The sequence below is a fragment of the Dendrobates tinctorius genome, unplaced genomic scaffold, assembly GCF_039654945.1.
Source record: "Dendrobates tinctorius isolate UK_male_01 unplaced genomic scaffold, ASM3965494v1 ptg000464l, whole genome shotgun sequence".
In the NCBI taxonomy this organism is placed as follows: domain Eukaryota; kingdom Metazoa; phylum Chordata; class Amphibia; order Anura; family Dendrobatidae; genus Dendrobates; species Dendrobates tinctorius.
Genome location: NW_027362126.1, coordinates 1,469,543 through 1,490,327, shown reverse-complemented (window position 1 = coordinate 1,490,327; position 20,785 = coordinate 1,469,543). Strand labels below are relative to the sequence as shown.

General features: G+C 52.0%; 1 protein-coding gene across 1 annotated transcript in view; it reads right to left on the bottom strand.

Annotated features, from left to right (window-relative positions):
* Positions 1 to 1,161: 1,161 nt before the first annotated feature.
* Positions 1,162 to 20,785, bottom strand: part of DERA (deoxyribose-phosphate aldolase) — a 55,825-nt gene continuing 36,201 nt past the window's right edge. The window contains exons 7-9 of the mRNA XM_073564620.1: positions 4,392 to 4,504; positions 3,525 to 3,674; positions 1,162 to 1,994 (exon numbers count right to left, since the gene is read on the bottom strand). Of these exons, the coding sequence (XP_073420721.1) occupies positions 1,938 to 1,994; positions 3,525 to 3,674; positions 4,392 to 4,504 (320 nt within the window). The 3' untranslated portion in view covers positions 1,162 to 1,937. The remainder of the gene's footprint in view (positions 1,995 to 3,524; positions 3,675 to 4,391; positions 4,505 to 20,785) is intronic.

Genomic DNA, 20,785 nt, shown 5'->3' with positions numbered 1-20,785 from the left:
GTCGCACCACTCGTCTACGGGAAGCCGCTCCTCCTCATATCGCTCTGTACGTTGCACCGCTTGTCTACGGGAAGCCGCTTGTCGTATCGCTCTGTAAATCCCAGCATTTGTCTGTGAGAAGCCGCTCGTCGTATCGCTCTGTACATCATGTCGCTCGTCTACAGGAAGCCGCTCGTCGCATCGCTGTTTTTTGCACGGCTTGTCTACGGGAAGCGCTGGTTTTATTGCTGTGCACGTCGCACCGCTTGTCTACGGGAAGCCGCTCACCGTATCGCTCTGTATGTCGCACTGCTGGTCTACGGGAATCCGCTTGTCGTATCGCTCTGTATGTCACGTCGCTTGTCTACAGGAAGCCGCTCGTCGTATCGCTCTGTACGTTGCACCGCTTGTCTACGGGAAGCCGATGGTCTTATCTATGTGTACGTTGCACCACTCGTCTACGGGAAGCCGCTCGCAATATTGCTCTGTTTTTGCACCGCTTGTCTACGGGAAGCCGCTGGTCTTGCTCTGTATGTCGCACCACTCGTCTACGGGAAGCCGCTCCTCATATCGCTCTGTACGTTGCACCGCTTGTCTACGGGAAGCCGCTTGTCGTAGCGCTCTGTACATCCCAACATTTGTCTATGGGAAGCCGCTCACAGTATCGCTCTGTATGTCGCACTGCTGGTCTACGGGAATCCGCTTGATGTATCGCTCTATACGTCATGTCGCTCGTCACATCGCTGGTTTTTGCACGGCTTGTCTACGGGAAGCGCTGGTCTTATTGCTGTGCACGTCGCACCGCTTGTCTACGGGAAGCCGCTCACCGTATCGCTCTGTATGTCGCACTGCTGGTCTACGGGAATCCGCTTGACGTATCGCTCTCTACATCCCAGCATTTGTCTACGGGAAGCCGCTTGTCGTATTGCTCTGTATGTCACGTCGCTTGTCTATGGGAAGCCGCTCGTCGTATCGCTCTGTACGTTGCACCGCTTGTCTACGGGAAGCCGCTCGTTGTATCGCTCTGTACATCACATCGCTCATCTACAGGAAGCCGCTGGTCTTATTGCTGTGTATGTCGCACCGCTTGTCTACGGGAAGCTGTTTGATAACGAAGTAAATATTTATGAACAGAAGTCGCTCCACTGACTAATTTCATGTTGAACAATAAGCAGGAGAAAGAACGGGCACAAAGCATTTATTCAGGACTGGACACGGGGCGAGCTGCCAGGGGAAGGCCAGACACAGGGCGAGCCGCCAGGGGGAGGACCGGACACAGGATGAGCCTCGAGGTAGAGCAGATGCCTAAATACTTCAGGGTTCGAGCATCCAGAAGGGCCGGTCACCTTCCGCCTGTGTCCTCGGACCATCGTTCAGTGGGACAGCTGCTTCTCCGAGTGTCGGCAGTATAGAACATTGTCATGAATTGAGTGCTGGCCAGGGGGACACAGCACTATGGAGCCCACCACCCCAATCTTGGCATCTTCATGGCATAGAAATCATAAAAAAAAAAAAAAACTCTGCATAGGTTTTTTGCATTGGAGCATTTGTTATCGGTGTGGTGTTCATATGGGGTACATTTCCCCTCCTCTTTCTCAGGAGTCCTGCTCCTTCTCTGCACTATTGCTCCGATCCTCGTCGTCTCACACACATGATCATGTCTGGGATTACCATGACGGCAGTTGGGCTCAGGTTTTGGTAGCCCATGTGGCTTTTATTCTTGTGGCGTTTTACATGTTTTTCATCCTGGACTTTAGTATGGTGACCTTCGTTTTTTTACGTCTTTTTTCTTGGTTTCCTGCACTATTCTTAGCATGTGTTAGGACAATCCCATATAATTGGGGTGGTGCCACTATTTCATATTTCCCTATCTTCATGGCAGGGGCACAGTTTATCTGGCCCCATGTGGCATCCGGTAAGGTCGGCCTATTATGAAGGGTCATTGGGATGAAGAGGTCTCAGGCCATCGGCAGATCGTGGTGCGCGGCGTAACGACCAGTCACATGGTGATAAATCTGGAAGAGAAGTAACAGATCGATGCGCCTGTGCCATGGTGACCCCAACAAGTGGCCCCTGCTATCCCTCACCCTCAACAAGTGGCCCCTGCTATCCCTCACCCCCGACAAGCGGCCCCTGCTATCCCTCACCCTCAACAAGTGGCTCCTGCTATCCCTCACCCCCGACAAGAGGCCCCTGCTATCCCTCACCCCCAACAAGTGGCCCCTGCTATCCCTCACCCTCAACAAGTGGCCCCTGCTATCCCTCACCCCCAACAAGTGGCCCCTGCTATCCCTCACCCCCAACAAGAGGCCCCTGCTATCCCTCACCCCCAACAAGTGGCCCCTGCTATCCCTCACCCTCAACAAGTGGCCCCTGCTATCCCTCACCCCCAACAAGCGGCCCCTGCTATCCCTCACCCCCAACAAGTGGCCCCTGCTATCCCTCACCCCCAACAAGCGGCCCCTGCTATCCCTCACCCCCAACAAGTGGCCCCTGCTATCCCTCACCCTCAACAAGTGGCCCCTGCTATCCCTCACCCCCGACAAGCGGCTCCTGCTATCCCTCACCCTCAACAAGTGGCCCCTGGTATCCCTCACCCCCAACAAGTGGCCCCTGCTATCCCTCACCCTCAACATGTGGCCCCTGCTATCCCTCACCCCCGACAAGCGGCCCCTGCTATCCCTCACCCCCGACAAGCGGCCCCTGCTATCCCTCACCCCCGACAAGCGGCCCCTGCTATCCCTCACCCCCGACAAGCGGCCCCTGCTATCCCTCACCCCCGACAAGCGGCCCCTGCTATCCCTCACCCCCGACAAGCGGCCCCTGGTATCCCTCACCCCCGACAAGCGGCCCCTGGTATCCCTCACCCCCAACAAGCGGCCCCTGCTATCCCTCACCCCAACAAGCGGCCCCTGGTATCCCTCACCCCCAACAAGTGGCTCCTGGTATCCCTCACCCCCAACAAGCGGCCCCTGCTATCCCTCACCCCCAACAATCGTCCCCTGGTATCCCTTATCCCCAACAAGTGGCCCCTGCTATCCCTCACCCCCAACAAGCGGCCCCTGCTATCCCTCACCCCCAACAAGCGGGGCTATCCCTCACCCCCAACAAGCAGCCCCTGGTATCCCTCACCCCCAACAAGCAGCCCCTGGTATCCCTCACCCCCAACAAGCAGCCCCTGGTATCCCTCACCACCAACAAGCAGCCCCTGGTATCCCTCACCACCAACAAGCAGCCCCTGGTATCCCTCACCACCAACAAGCAGCCCCTGGTATCCCTCACCCCCAACAAGCAGCCCCTGGTATCCCTCACCCCCAACAAGCAGCCCCTGGTATCCCTCACCACCAACAAGCGGCCCAGTGTATCCCTCTCCCCAAGTGGCACCGTGTACCCTTCACTCCCAACAATCGGCCCCTAGTATCCCTCACCCCCAACAAGCGGCCCCTGGTATCCCTCACCCCCAACAATCAGCCACTGACATACCCCATCCCCTGTATTACACGGCTGCCCAGCCAATCAACCCCCATGGCAGAGCCGGCACTCACCTGTCTCTCTATATCCCCCAGCAGAGTACTGGCCCCGATGCGGAACAGCTGCGGCGTCAGCCAATCATCTCCCAGCTCCTCCTTAATCAGTGACAGCCAGACCAACGCCTCCTTCGCACTGCGGATCCCTCCAGCCGGCTTAAAGCCCACCTGAGAAACGACACACGAGTTGATGAGGGGAAGTGGGCTAAGTGAGAGGCTACCAGCACAGGGCCACGCTCCCAGGACAGGAGGCTGGCAGCACGGGGGCCCCACAGAGCCCCGCTCCTAGGACAGGAGGCTGTCAGCACGGGGCACCACTCCTAGGACAGGAGGCTGCCAGCATTGAGCCCCGCACCCAGGACAGGAGGCTGGCAGCACGAGGGCCCCACAGAGCCCCGCTCCTAGGACAGGAGGCTGGCAGCACGGGGGCCCCACAGAGCCCCGCTCCTAGGACAGGAGGCTGGCAGCATGGGGGCCCCACAGAGCCCCGCTCCTAGGACAGGAGGCTGGCAGCACGGGGGCCCCACAGAGCCCCGCTCCCAAGACAGGAGGCTGCCAGTACCGGGCCCCGCTCCCAGGACAGGAGGCTGCCAGCACGGGGCACCACTCCTAGGACAGGAGGCTGCCAGCACGGGGCACCACTCCTAGGACAGGAGGCTGCCAGCACGGGGCCACGCTCCCAAGACAGGAGGCTGCCAGTACCGGGCCCCGCTCCCAGGACAGGAGGCTGCCAGCACGGGGCCACACTCCCAGGACAGGAGGCTGCCAGTACCGGGCCCCGCTCCCAGGACAGGAGGCTGCCAGTACCGGGCCCCGCTCCCAGGACAGGAGGCTGCCAGCACGAGGCCCTCATCCCCCGCAGACCCAGCTACGTCAGATACTCGCCTTGTTGCCAGTCCTCCAGTAGAACTCGCGGATGGCCCGCACCATCACCAGAGCCACCGGGTAGGTGGCGTTCACCGACTCCTTCCCTGTTGACGTCTTGATGAAGTCAGATCCTAAAACATAAGAAAAGTCTGTGCTGATATCAACGATAATGGCGCAGACAGGCGGTGACCACGGGCAGAGGGGGATATTCACACCAGAGGGGGCAGCACTGGCTGCGGGGGGCACAGAAATATCTAAGGACACTGCAGAGACACCGACCTATTCACAGTACACAAAAAAGGAGGAAGAAGCTGCAGGAAACGGGAAACACACAGGCATAGGATTCTCTCCTGTAAAAGCAATCACTATGAATTCTCCCCTATAAAAGCAGTCACTATGGATTCTCTCACGTAACAGCAGTCACTATGGATTCTCTCCTGTAACAGCAGTCACTATGGATTTTCTCCTGTAAGAGCAGTCATTATGGATTCTCTCCTGTAACAGCAGTCACTATGGATTTTCTCCTGTAAGAGCAGTCACTATGGATTCTCTCCTGTAAGAGCAGTCACTATGGATTCTCTCCTGTAACAGCAGTCACTATGGATTCTCTCCTGTAAGAGCAGTCATTATGGATTTTCTCCTGTAAGAGCAGTCACTATGGATTCTCTCACGTAACAGCAGTCACTATGGATTCTCTCCTGTAACAGCATTCACTATGGATTTTCTCCTGTAAGAGCAGTCACTATGGATTCTCTCCTGTAACAGCAGTCACTATGGATTTTCTCCTGTAAGAGCAGTCACTATGGATTCTCTCCTGTAAGAGCAGTCACTATGGATTCTCTCCTATAACAGCAGTCACTATGGATTCTCTCCTGTAACAGCAGTCACTATGGATTCTCTCCTGTAAGAGCATTCATTATGGATTTTCTCCTGTAACAGCAGTCACTATGGATTCTCTCCTGTAAGAGCAGTCACTATGGATTCTCTCTTGTAACAGCAGTCACTATGGATTCTCTCCTGTAACAGCAGTCACTATGGATTCTCTCCTGTAACAGCAGTCACTATGGATTCTCTCCTGTAAGAACAGTCATTATGGATTCTCTCCTGTAAGAGCAATCACTATGGGTTCTCTCCTGTAAGAGCAGTCACTAAGGATTCTCCCCTATAAGAGCAGTCACTATGGATTCTCTCCTGTAACAGCAGTCACTATGGATTCTCTCCTGTAACAGCAGTCACTATGGATTCTCTCCTGTAACAGCAGTCACCATGGATTCTCTCCAGTAACAGCAGTCACTATGGATTCTCTCCTGTAACAGCAGTCACCATGGATTCTCTCCTGTAACAGCAGTCACTATGGATTCTCCCCTATAAAAGCAGTCACTATGGATTCTCTCCTGTAACAGCAGTCACTATGGAATCTCTCCTGTAACAGCAGTCACTATGGATTCTCTCCTGTAAGAGCAGTCATTATGGATTCTCTCCTGTAAGAGCAATCACTATGGGTTCTCTCCTGTGAGAGCAGTCACTATGGATTCTCTCCTGTAAGAGCAGTCACTATGGATTCTCTCCTGTAAGAGCAATCACTATGGATTCTCCCCTATAAAAGCAGTCACTATGGATTCTCTCCTGTAACAGCAGTCACTATAGATTCTCTCCTGTAAGAGCAGTCACTATGGATTTTCTCCTGTAAGAGCAGTCATTATGGATTCTCCCCTGTAACAGCAGTCACTATCCATTCTCTCCTGTAAGAGCAGTCACTATGGATTCTCTCCTGTAAGAGCAGTCATTATGGATTCTCCCCTGTAAGAGCAGTCACTATGGGTTCTCTCCTGTAAGAGCAGTCATTATGGTTTCTCCCCTATAAGAGCAGTCAATATGGATTCTCTCCTGTAACAGCAGTCACTATGGATTCTCTCCTGTAACAGCAGTCACTATGGATTCTCGCCTGTAACAGTAGTCACTATGGATTCTCTCCTGTAACAGCAGTCACTATGGATTCTCTCCTGTAAGAGCAGTCATTATGGATTATACCGTGTTAAAGCAGTCACTATGGATTCTCTCCTGTAAGAGCAGTCACTATGGATTCTCTCCTGTAAGAGCAGTCACTATGGATTCTCTCCTGTAAGAGCAGTCACTACGGATTCTCTCCTATAACAGCAGTCACTATGGATTCTCTCCTGTAACAGCAGTCACTACGGCTACGCTCCTGTAACAGCAGTCACTATGGATTCTCTCCTGTAAGAGCAGTCATTATGGATTTTCTCCTGTAAGAGCAGTCACTATGGATTCTCTCCTGTAAGAGCAGTCACTATGGATTCTCTCCTATAACAGCAGTCACTATGGATTCTCTCCTGTAACAGCAGTCACTATGGATTCTCTCCTGTAAGAGCAGTCATTATGGATTTTCTCCTGTAAGAGCAATCACTATGGATTCTCTCCTGTAAGAGCAGTCACTATGGATTCTCTCCTATAACAGCAGTCACTATGGATTCTCTCCTGTAACAGCAGTCACTATAGATTCTCTTCTGTAACAGCAGTCACTATGGATTCTCTCCTGTAAGAGCAGTCGCACAATGGATTCTCGTCTGTAAGAGCTGTCACACTATGGATTCTTACCTGTAAGAGCTGTCACACTATGGATTCTCACCTGTAAGAGCGGTCACACTATGCAGTCTCTCCTGCAAAAGCAGTCATACATGTCTGCTTCCATTATTCTGCAGATGTCCTGTGCACGGCTTCTAATCAATGTGGTGAAACAGAACATTGCTGGGGGAGGAGACTGTAGGACAGGAGACTACAATCTATTACTCCCCGTTATCAGCCATTACTGGGGGAGGAGACTGTAGGACAGGAGACTACAATCTATTACTCCCCGTTATCAGCCATTACTGGGGGAGGAGACTGTAGGACAGGAGACTACAATCTATTACTCCCTGTTATCAGTCATTACTGGGGGAGGAGACTGTAGGACAGGAGACTACAATCTATTACTCCCCGTTATCAGCCATTACTGGGGAGGAGACTGTAGGACAGGAGACTACAATCTATTACTCCCCGTTATCGGCCATTACTGGGGGAGGAGACTGTAGGACAAGAGACTACAATCTATTACTCCCCGTTATCAGCCATTACTGGAGGAGGAGACTGTAGGACAGGAGACTACAATCTATTACTCCCCGTTATCAGCCATTACTGGGGGAGGAGACTGTAGGACAGGAGACTACAATCTATTACTCCCCGTTATCAGCCATTACTGGGGAGGAGACTGTAGGACAGGAGACTACAATCTATTACTCCCCGTTATCAGCCATTACTGGGGAGGAGACTGTAGGACAGGAGACTACAATCTATTACTCCCCGTTATCGGCCATTACTGGGGGAGGAGACTGTAGGACAGGAGACTACAATCTATTACTCCCCGTTATCAGCCATTACTGGGGGAGGAGACTGTAGGACAGGAGACTACAATCTATTACTCCCCGTTATCAGCCATTACTGGGGGAGGAGACTGTAGGACAGGAGACTACAATCTATTACTCCTCGTTATCAGCCATTACTGGGGGAGGAGACTGTAGGACAGGAGACTACAATCTATTACTCCCCGTTATCAGCCATTACTGGGGGAGGAGACTGTAGGACAGGAGACTACAATCTATTACTCCCCGTTATCAGCCATTACTGGGGAGGAGACTGTAGGACAGGAGACTACAATCTATTACTCCCCGTTATCAGCCATTACTGGGGGAGGAGACTGTAGGACAGGAGACTACAATCTATTACTCCCCGTTATCAGCCATTACTGGGGGAGGAGACTGTAGGACAGGAGACTACAATCTATTACTCCCCGTTATCAGCCATTACTGGGGGAGGAGACTGTAGGACAGGAGACTACAATCTATTACTCCCCGTTATCAGTCATTACTGGGGGAGGAGACTGTAGGACAGGAGACTACAATCTATTACTCCCCGTTATCAGCCATTACTGGGGGAGGAGACTGTAGGACAGGAGACTACAATCTATTACTCCCCGTTATCAGCCATTACTGGGGGAGGAGACTGTAGGACAGGAGACTACAATCTATTACTCCCCGTTATCAGCCATTACTGGAGGAGGAGACTGTAGGACAGGAGACTACAATCTATTACTCCCTGTTATCAGCCATTACTGGGGAGGAGACTGTAGGACAGGAGACTACAATCTATTACTCCCTGTTATCAGCCATTACTGGGGGAGGAGACTGTAGGACAGGAGACTACAATCTATTACTCCCTGTTATCAGCCATTACTGGGGGAGGAGACTGTAGGACAGGAGACTACAATCTATTACTCCCCGTTATCAGTCATTACTGGGGGAGGAGACTGTAGGACAGGAGACTACAATCTATTACTCCCTGTTATCAGCCATTACTGGGGAGGAGACTGTAGGACAGGAGACTACAATCTATTACTCCCTGTTATCAGCCATTACTGGGGGAGGAGACTGTAGGACAGGAGACTACAATCTATTACTCCCCGTTATCAGCCATTACTGGGGGAGGAGACTGTAGGACAGGAGACTACAATCTATTACTCCCTGTTATCAGCCATTACTGGGGGAGGAGACTGTAGGACAGGAGACTACAATCTATTACTCCCCGTTATCAGTCATTACTGGGGGAGGAGACTGTAGGACAGGAGACTACAATCTATTACTCCCCGTTATCAGCCATTACTGGGGAGGAGACTGTAGGACAGGAGACTACAATCTATTACTCCCTGTTATCAGCCATTACTGGGGAGGAGACTGTAGGACAGGAGACTACAATCTATTACTCCCCGTTATCAGTCATTACTGGGGGAGGAGACTGTAGGACAGGAGACTACAATCTATTACTCCCCGTTATCAGCCATTACTGGGGAGGAGACTGTAGGACAGGAGACTACAATCTATTACTCCCTGTTATCGGCCATTACTGGGGAGGAGACTGTAGGACAGGAGACTACAATCTATTACTCCCCGTTATCAGCCATTACTGGGGAGGAGACTGTAGGACAGGAGACTACAATCTATTACTCCCTGTTATCAGCCATTACTGGGGGAGGAGACTGTAGGACAGGAGACTACAATCTATTACTCCCCGTTATCAGTCATTACTGGGGGAGGAGACTGTAGGACAGGAGACTACAATCTATTACTCCCTGTTATCAGCCATTACTGGGGAGGAGACTGTAGGACAGGAGACTACAATCTATTACTCCCTGTTATCAGCCATTACTGGGGGAGGAGACTGTAGGACAGGAGACTACAATCTATTACTCCCCGTTATCAGTCATTACTGGGGGAGGAGACTGTAGGACAGGAGACTACAATCTATTACTCCCCGTTATCAGCCATTACTGGGGAGGAGACTGTAGGACAGGAGACTACAATCTATTACTCCCTGTTATCAGCCATTACTGGGGAGGAGACTGTAGGACAGGAGACTACAATCTATTACTCCCCGTTATCAGTCATTACTGGGGGAGGAGACTGTAGGACAGGAGACTACAATCTATTACTCCCCGTTATCAGCCATTACTGGGGAGGAGACTGTAGGACAGGAGACTACAATCTATTACTCCCTGTTATCAGTCATTACTGGGGGAGGAGACTGTAGGACAGGAGACTACAATCTATTACTCCCTGTTATCAGCCATTACTGGGGAGGGGACTGTAGGACAGGAGACTACAATCTATTACTCCCTGTTATCAGCCATTACTGGAGGAGGAGACTGTAGGACAGGAGACTACAATCTATTACTCCCCGTTATCAGCCATTACTGGGGAGGAGACTGTAGGACAGGAGACTACAATCTATTACTCCCTGTTATCAGCCATTACTGGGGGAGGAGACTGTAGGACAGGAGACTACAATCTATTACTCCCCGTTATCAGCCATTACTGGGGAGGAGACTGTAGGACAGGAGACTACAATCTATTACGCCCTGTTATCAGCCATTACTGGAGGAGGAGACTGTAGGACAGGAGACTACAATCTATTACTCCCCGTTATCAGCCATTACTGGGGAGGAGACTGTAGGACAGGAGACTACAATCTATTACTCCCTGTTATCAGCCATTACTGGGGAGGAGACTGTAGGACAGGAGACTACAATCTATTACTCCCTGTTATCAGCCATTACTGGGGGAGGAGACTGTAGGACAGGAGACTACAATCTATTACTCCCCGTTATCAGTCATTACTGGGGGAGGAGACTGTAGGACAGGAGACTACAATCTATTACTCCCCGTTATCAGCCATTACTGGGGAGGAGACTGTAGGACAGGAGACTACAATCTATTACTCCCTGTTATCAGCCATTACTGGGGAGGAGACTGTAGGACAGGAGACTACAATCTATTACTCCCCGTTATCAGTCATTACTGGGGGAGGAGACTGTAGGACAGGAGACTACAATCTATTACTCCCCGTTATCAGCCATTACTGGGGAGGAGACTGTAGGACAGGAGACTACAATCTATTACTCCCTGTTATCGGCCATTACTGGGGAGGAGACTGTAGGACAGGAGACTACAATCTATTACTCCCTGTTATCAGCCATTACTGGAGGAGGAGACTGTAGGACAGGAGACTACAATCTATTACTCCCCGTTATCAGCCATTACTGGGGAGGAGACTGTAGGACAGGAGACTACAATCTATTACTCCCTGTTATCAGCCATTACTGGGGGAGGAGACTGTAGGACAGGAGACTACAATCTATTACTCCCCGTTATCAGTCATTACTGGGGGAGGAGACTGTAGGACAGGAGACTACAATCTATTACTCCCCGTTATCAGCCATTACTGGGGAGGAGACTGTAGGACAGGAGACTACAATCTATTACTCCCCGTTATCAGCCATTACTGGGGGAGGAGACTGTAGGACAGGAGACTACAATCTATTACTCCCCGTTATCAGCCATTACTGGGGGAGGAGACTGTAGGACAGGAGACTACAATCTATTACTCCCCGTTATCAGCCATTACTGGGGGAGGAGTCTGTAGGACAGGTGCCCACAATCAGTCACACCCTGCTGAGAGCAGCACCTGTCTTGTGAGCTCCAGGACTTCCAGGAGGAGGCCCAGAGTCTGCCTCTCTTCTCCCCAGGGAGAGGCAGGCTTCCTGAGAGCCAGGCATGGCTTCCCAGGCTTCTGTTCCCCGGTCTGTGCCGGCGGGGGACAGAGAGCAGCAGCAACCGGCCCAGGAGGGCGTGAGGAGATCTGGTCGGATGAGAAAGACCGTACCCACCTACTCCAACCCCGAGACGGCTCATCGTCCGCCCAGAGAGGGAGACAGAGGCACCCCAGGCCCCAGGAAGAAGAGCCCAGCAACATCATGGGGCGAGATGACCTCCAGCGAGTCCACGAGCTCCTTCTCCTCCCGAGTGGTCGCCATGTTGCGAGAGTACGAGGACGCCGGCAAAGCACTGACCGGGCTGAAGGAGCAGCTGCGGGAGGCACGGATCCTGAACACCCGTGCCTCTAACAAGGAAAGACCCGCGACCTCCCAGAGGTTTAAATCCCTCAGAGATGAGGTGGTCCGGTTAGTGCTCCTCCGGGAGGGGATTGAGAAAAGCGCAGGTCCCTTCCTGGAGAGGTTTAAGAACCAGCGGCGGTTCTCTGAAATGAAGGGGTTAAATACCTCGGGAGAACTGCCAGCCGGCGTCCTAAGCGAGGAGGAGGAGGACGATGAAGTCGTGGCTGGAGTCTCTCGTGTTGGAACAAGCCGGGAGAAAGAGTCGCAGAGCCAGCAAGGAAGCGGCCTCCCGGCACGGCAGAGGACTCCGACAACCCATGCTGGAGTGTCAGCGGAGGAAGAGGAGGAGTGCGGTCTGTTGAGGGAGATCAGAGAGCTGGAGTCTCCTGTGGACCTGACCAGATTCTCCTTTGGGGAGGACGAGCCAGCGGAGGAGACCAAAAAGAGGAGGAAGACCAAGAAGGCGAGACAGGAGGTGGTGAGTTACAAATATGTACCAATGTCTGATGTTACACCTACCACCTCCTGTGTAAACCCCACCAAACCTAAAAGCACGGGCTCTGCAGTGGGTCTGGGGCATAGGCAAGGTGGGGAGAGGAGGAGGACGTCCGGCAATGCTGCCGTCTGTGCGGGGAACAGTGCAGGGGGTGAGGCTGTGGAGGTACTCACGGCGCCGGACATAGGGGACCCCGTGGAGTTTCCCTCCCTGCCTGCTGCGGCCAAGCCGGTTATCACCGGGGCCGAGGAGAGCGGGGGGGATGTCCACGCCGTTGCGAAAGGGGGACGGTGTGGGCAGACTCCATCCCTGCTCACTGCAGCTGCGCCGGCCGACGCCGGGGCTGTGGGGGGCAGGGCCGAGGAGCATGGTGCGGCGAAAGGGGGGCGCACTGTTGTGACAGGGGCGCAGTGCGCCTCAACAGAGGAGAGGAGGCGCGCAGCTGAGACAGAGCCACGGGAAAAAAGAAATACACAGCAAAAGCAAGGAACATCATCAGCAAGGAACACTGTGCGCTCTGCTGTGACAGGGGGACAGCATGCCCCAAAAAATGATACCAGCACCCCGAAGTCTGTGGCTACAGGGCAGGCAGCCCAGGACAATAAGGGGCACAGTGCTCCAAAAGAACTGCACAATGTCAGCACTGAGCTAATGAAAACGGGTGTGGTGCTGCACCGCTCCCCCGACCCAGCAGGTGTGAGTGCAGAGACTGCAGACACAAGGGAGGAGGGAATGGAGGTGACTGTGGAAGGTGCAGAGAACACTGGTAATGGGGTGAATGATGGGAGTAGTAGTGGAGTGAATAATGGGAGTTGTGGTGCCGCAAACGTTGGGAGTATTGGTGGAGTGAATGATGTGAGTACTGCTGGAGTGAATGGTGGGAATAGTGGTGGAGTGAATGAGGAGAGCAGCACTGGTGTTGGTGGAGGGGAAGTAGGTAGTGGTCCCACTGCCCCCCCAGTGGTGGCGAGGGCTTCAGCCCCTAGCTATTCGGGAGCTGTCACTGCTGGGGGTAGTAGTGCGCCCTTGTCTGGTGGCCCCGAGGATGGTGACTTGCAGCAGCGCTTCCTGGACGCCCTGAAGAAAGGGGAGAGTTCCATCAATGTAGAGGGGAGGGAGGTTGATCTGTCTTTCTGGATAGAGAGACATGGTCTTTCCGCCTTCCGAGATAGAGGGGCAGAGACTGTCTGGTCTCTGCCGACACCGGGGCAGAGGAGTAACCGTAGGAACGTGGCCCGTCTCCAGTGGGTAAGCAAGGATGCCTGTCCTGATCGGTCAAAGGTTGCTGAGCTCCTGCTGGGGATGGGCTTCGCGGCATACGACATCTTTGCCTTGATCCATCCCTATGGGACCTCCTACTTCGATGTCAGCTTCGTGAGACCGGAGGGCCTTGAGCTTTTTTGGTCTCGCCATGAGCTGGCTCGTGGTCGCCCCGAATGGCAAGGTTTTGTCCCTGTCGCAATATCCCGCCAGAACTCGGTCAGGAAGGTGACCGTTTTGACCAGTAACGAGTCACTTTCCTGCATGGACATCTCCACCTGGATTGGTCGATATGGCGACATCGTCGGCATTCCTGAGAAGACCCGCGACGACCATGGTATCTGGTCAGGGGCCTGGACCTTCATGGTGAAATTGAAGGTTTCAGGAAACACTGTTACCCATATACCTTCCTCTACATTTTTGGGGAGGGACAGGATCCTGATTTTCTACCAGGGGCAGCCTAAGGTCTGTCACAGGTGCGGCAGCCCCACACACTTCAGTGCGCAGTGTACCACCCAAAAATGCGCACTGTGTGGGGACCTTGGCCATCTCGCTGCTACCTGTGGCAGGATTAGGTGTAACTTGTGTGGTGACCTCGGTCATCCATTCAGTCGCTGTCCGCGTTCCTTTGCCAATGCGGTCCTGAAAGCGGCGAGTGCGGGACAGGCGAAAGCCGGGACTAATCTTGCCGGTGAAGGGACCAGTAGGGGCGGAGGAGGCAGGGAACCGGTGAGGAGCAAGCTGCCGCCATCCAACATCAGGCGGCAGGAGCAACGCCATGGGAACAGGGGGCAGGGAGTAATGACCCTAAACCCTGACCCAGGTACTTCACTTGCAGCTGAGGATCCTAAAGACAGCGAATTGAGTGAGGAAGTCAGGAGACTTGAAAGGGAGGAGCAGGCGGACGCCATGTCCTCCCAGGAACCCTCATCCGGTGACAGTCTGGATGAGGGAGAGGGGGAATGGTCACAACAAAGGAAAAAGGGTAACCGGAAAACAACCAAGGGTAGGAGTGGGTCCGGGTCTCGAGCCTCCGCTCTGGAGTGCGACCCCTCTGATTCTCTAGCCCTGATCCAGGTGCCATTGGAAGGTCCAGCCGCCCCCCCTCTGGTGGATCTCTCCAACCGGTTCGGGGCCCTCCAGGACTCCCCTGCAGAGGGAGGGGACGGGAGCCCGGAGCCGGAGGTTGCGGACAGGGATGTTGGGGCTCAGGGGGTCGCTGAGTCTTCTTCTCAGGGAGCAATTAAAGGGCCCTCTGGGGGGGGGGACTACCTCGGGACCACCAGACAAGGGCCAGAGTGTATGTAAGGAGAGAATGGATGAGTCTGTGTGTCTTAAGCGCACTAAAAGCTCATCATTGTCTGAGGAAGAGGGTGAAGCTGTTGGGGGTGGGAAGAAAAAGGCTATCTAATCCAATCAATCATGATGGCGGCACCCACACCGTTGACGCTGGCAACCATTAATGTTGCCAGTATAAAGTCAGAAGCGGCAAGGTTCACGGCCTTTCATTTTCTCGGCCAACTTGATGCCGACATTTTGTTTTTGCAGGAGACCAGGTTGACTGACCTATCAACCATGCATAAAGCAAGGAGGGAGTGGAGGCATGGGCCCTCCTACTGGTCTCTTGCGGCCGAGCCGTATAGCGGGGTGGCGGTCCTTTTTAAGACCGCAGCGGTTGAATGCAGACGATTAATTGAATTAGAAATGGGGAGATGCTTGATCCTAGATGTCTCCATGGGGGGACAGGAGCTTCGGCTCATTAACATCTACGGTCCCCAATCCAAGTGGGACCGCAAATGTCTCTTCTTGAAGATCAAACCTTTCTTATTTTCAAGTCGGCAGGTGGTCTTTGGAGGGGATTTCAACAACGTCACGAGACCCTGTGATAGAGGAGGTTCTGGGGACCGGCTGACTTATGATTGCGTCGCGCTAAACAGGATAGTAAGTGAGGCACGCCTAGTGGATGTCCACATCCGGCACAACACAGGCAGCACGGGATTCACCTTTTTTAGAGGTAGTCAGTGCAGGTCTAGGATAGATAGGTTTTATTTGAAGGAGGAAGCCGTCTCCTCGCCGTTGTCGGTTGTGGAGGTGGAGTTCTCCGACCACTGTTTGATTATGTTTTCTCTGAACGTTACAGAGACTCCTAGGATGGGAAGAGGTTATTGGAAGCTGAATTCATCACTCCTTGAGGAAGAAGCTGTAAGACGGTCTTTTGAGGATTTTCTTCAGAGCCAGGTACCACTGCTGGGCCTAAGTAACACTAAGTCAGAGTGGTGGGAGATGTTCAAACATCGGGTGGCGAAATTCTTCCGGCAACTCTCGAACCTCAGAAGCCTGAACAGGGATCGCCTGTATCAGAGCCTGAGGAGGAGACTCGAGCATCTTGTCTCGACTGGAGGTAGCCGCGAGGAGATCTCCGGTGTGAAGTCCTTGCTGAAGAGGTGTCAGTACGATAGGCACGCATCTTTGGTTTTTGAGAGGGACTACGGGAAGTACTACTCGCCCGACCCTTACAGAAGCTGCAAGATGTCAGTGAATAGTAAGATAGTGACGGGGCTGATGGACAGTACGGGATCCCTGAAGAGGTCCAGATCAGGGATCTTGGAGGTCGTCAGTTCATACTACTCACACCTTTTGGGAAGGAGGGAACTGGATCGTGACAGGATGTCGGCTTTCCTGGCTGAAGCTGTTCCGGAGCCAGGGGCTGACCTCTCGCTGGATGTTTTGGCAGAAGAGATCAAAGAAGAGGAAGTGAGACTGGCGATCGATGGGCTCAGGCCCAAAAAATCACCAGGTCCGGATGGCTTAACATCCGAGTTCTTTAGGACCTTTAGGGACTCCTTGGTTCCCTTCTTGACTCAGGTGTTTAATGAGTGTCTCTCCTCGGGCACCCTGCCGAGATCATTAAGGAGGTCAGCTTTGATCATTTTGTCAAAGGGTAAGGATCCGTCACGCATTGAGAATTGGCGTCCCATAGCACTTCTCAATGTGGACAGGAAGGTTTTGGCTAAGATACTTTTCAACAGGCTGGTGAAGTTTGCGCCGCGGCTCCTTTCAGAGGCTCAGAACTGTTGCATTCCTGGCCGTAGCACTTTCAGTGCTGTTCTGGGTGTCCGAGAGGCCGTGGAGCAAGGCAGGGCAGGCCTTTGGAAGGGGTTCCTGCTGACCCTGGATCAGGCAAAGGCTTTTGACCGGGTTGACCACGAGTACCTCTGGTCCACTCTTTTGAGGTACGGTCTGCCTGGGGGGTTTGTGGACTGGCTTAAGACCTTATACGCTGGGGCTGAGACTTTCCCTCTGGTAAATGGGTGGATTGGACAACCTTTCGGGGTAGGATCTGGTGTCCGTCAGGGCTGCCCTCTTAGCCCTTTGCTTTACGTGTTTGCGATCGATCCCTTCCTCAGAAGGATCGAGTGTGGACCGTTGGCAGGGGTGAGGATGGGCGGGGTGGAGCCAGAGGCTATCCTGAGGGTAGTGGCCTACGCGGACGATGTCACCGTTTTTGTTTCTTCGCGAGAGGAGGCGATGGTGGTGATGTCAGAAGTGGAGAGCTACTCGGAGGCTTCCGGGTCCAAGGTCAACCAGGACAAGTGTGAGAGTCTCTGGCTGGGAGGCGGGGATCCCGGGTTTGATCTTCCGGACACCCTCCCCGAACCCCAAGAACACGCCAAAGTCCTAGGCATCGAATTTGGCCAGGGTGATTACCCCACGAAAAACTGGGAAGGCAGAATCAAAGGTGTCGCTCAAAAAGTGGACCAATGGAAGGGTTGGTCTTTGACCCTGAGGGAAAGGGTTGGCCTGTGCAAAGCTTTCCTGCTCCCCTTACTAATCTACCTGGGCAGCGTTTGTATCTTACCAGAGCCTCTCTGGACTCGGGTCTACAGTCTGTTCTTTCAGATGTTATGGGGGAATAGACTGAACCTAGTCAAGCGGGAGGTCACTTACCGCACGAGGAGATTAGGGGGGTTGAATATGGTGAACCCCGTGGTGTTCCTTGTGAACACCTTTTTGAAGGTCAACGTGGCAAACCTCTGGAAAGAGAGGGCTCCTCCGTGGGTATTCTCCTGCAAGGGATGGTTTCAGCCTTTCTTCCAGGAATGGGAGACAGGGGGAAGATTGAAGGATCTTCGCACACCGCATGGGCATCTCCCGGCTTATGTTACCCCGGTTCTGAAGATGATGCGCCGGTGGGGTCTGGGAATGTGGGAGGTGAGGTCCCTCCCGAGGAAACTCCTCGACATGCGGGTCTTGCTTTCGCATTTTCAGAGTCCATTGGTCCTCAAGGACTGCCCAAGTCGGGATCTAGAGGTTGGGTTGAGTTTGTTAAATTCTAATAGGATCCCCAAGAAGTACTGGGACTTGACTTGGCGCTGCTTCCAAGGCAAGTTGTATGTGAGGGACAATCTGAAGTACAGGAGCTCCGAGGACAGGAATTGCCCCCGTGAGGCTTGTGCTAACATGCTGGAAAGCATGGAGCACTTCCTGCTTCATTGTCCCTTTAATACAGAGGTGTACAACAGGGTGGGAGCTTCCATTGGTTGGCCGCGGCTGGCTACTCTGTCCTATGCCGAGTGGGCCTATGGAGCGTTCGGAGACCTCGGGAGAAGGGACAGAGTCACTTTATTTATAGTCAGCGCAGTGGTCAGGTACTTCACGTGGAACGCACGAGTTTTAGTTTCGACGCAGAGTAAAATCCTCCGTGTAGACGAAGTTTATAGCAGCATCCTAGGTGCCCTGGTGAAGGTCCGTTCTCTGGAGTATGAAAGACTGGGTGCCCGGAGGGCGGCCCATCTCTGGAGGGGTTTCTCCTTCGGGGTGCCTTAGTCCGTTAGTACTCCTATATCCTGGTGGTGGGCTGATGCCTTTTCACTCTAGAGTTTTGTTTTGAATTTCAGTCTCCTGAATAGAAGGTTTGCAAGCATCGAACTTGAGCCTTAAGTGGTGAGTACGTAGGTTATGTTCTGTAACGTTGGTTTATGTATATATTGTATATAGCGTAAAGTATGTATTGTATATAATAGAGGGTCTTAGTTAGGTTGGGTGGGGGGATTGGGGGGATGGGGGGGTTTTCAACAGCGGTGATAAGAGACTGATCTGGCATGGTCCAGGCCCCGCCTGGGGAAAAACTTTGGGGCCTGATCCTAGCTCGGAGAAATCCTGAACTTTGTGGCCAGAGCTGGATCAGGGGTGGTGGGATAGTTAGAGTAGATGTGTGTTTTATATATAGTGTTAAAAAAAAAAAAAAAAAATCCCCAAAAAAGGAAAAAATAAAAAAAAAAATAAATAAAAGGAAAAAAAAGGAAAAAATATATAAATATTGTTAATTTTCTATACTATGTTTGTAATTAGGTTTGTCGTAAGTGTGAATGTGGCGGTGTAAGGGGGAGGCTGTGAGGTAAGGCAGTGGGACCAGAGGGTATTAGGTGTGTCTTGTACAATATTCGGACTGGTGTCATATGTTTATATTGTATATAGTGTATATAGTATTGTATATAGGACGGTGTAAATGTAGTTCAGGGTTGTATATAATAGTGTGAATGGAGCTGGGTCGGGGGTTTTACATGATTTTATTTATTTATTATTTTAAGGGGGTACTGGTGTAATTATTGTAATTTTGTTCCTTTTTTGTTTTTTTTTTAGTTTTTAATTTCTTGTTTCTTTAATTTAATTTTCTTTTCCCGTTTTGTAGGTCGAGAATTTCCCTTATTGTTTCCATTTCTTGTTTATTTCTTTGTGTTTGTGTCTGATTTTGTCATATTGTTTCTGATTGGAGTTTTTGTTCTATGTTTGTTCTGTTGTGTTCTATTTTGTAACGTCGTGAAGGATTTTATAATAATAAAAAAGACCTACAATCTATTACTCCCCGTTATCAGCCAATACTGGGGAGGAGACTGTAGGACAGGAGACTACAATCTATTACTCCCCGTTATCAGCCATTACTGGGGAGGAGACTGTAGGACAGGAGACTACAATCTATTACTCCCCGTTATCAGCCATTACTGGGGGAGGAGACTGTAGGACAGGAGACTACAATCTATTACTCCCCGTTATCAGTCATTACTGGAGGAGGAGACTGTAGGACAGGAGACTACAATCTATTACTCCCCGTTATCAGCCATTACTGGGGGAGGAGACTGTAGGACAGGAGACTACAATCTATTACTCCCCGTTATCAGCCATTACTGGGGGAGGAGACTGTAGGACAGGAGACTACAATCTATTACTTCCCGTTATCGGCCATTACTGGGGAGGAGACTGTAGGACAGGAGACTACAATCTATTACTCCCTGTTATCAGCCATTACTGGAGGAGGAGACTGTAGGACAGGAGACTACAATCTATTACTCCCTGTTATCAGCCATTACTGGGGTGGAGACTGTAGGACAGGAGACTACAATCTATTACTCCCCGTTATCAGCCATTACTGGGGGAGGAGACTGTAGGACAGGAGACTACAATCTATTACTCCCTGTTATCAGCCATTACTGGGGAGGAGACTGTAGGACAGGAGACTACAATCTATTACTCCCCGTTATCAGCCATTACTGGGGAGGAGACTGTAGGACAGGAGACTACAATCTATTACTCCCCGTTATCAGCCATTACTGGGGGAGGAGACTGTAGGACAGGAGACTACAATCTATTACTCCCTGTTATCAGCCATTACTGGGGGAGGAGACTGTAGGACAGGAGACTACAATCTATTACTCCCTGTTATCAGCCATTACTGGGGAGGAGACTGTAGGACAGGAGACTACAATCTATTACTCCCCGTTATCAGCCATTACTGGGGAGGAGACTGTAGGACAGGAGACTACAATCTATTACTCCCCGTTATCAGCCATTACTGGGGGAGGAGACTGTAGGACAGGAGACTACAATCTATTACTCCCCGTTATCAGCCATTACTGGGGAGGAGACTGTAGGACAGGAGACTACAATCTATTACTCCCCGTTATCAGCCATTACTGGGGGAGGAGACTGTAGGACAGGAGACTACAATCTATTACTCCCCGTTATCAGCCATTACTGGGGGAGGAGACTGTAGGACAGGAGACTACAATCTATTACTCCCTGTTATCAGCCATTACTGGGGAGGAGACTGTAGGACAGGAGACTACAATCTATTACTCCCCGTTATCAGCCATTACT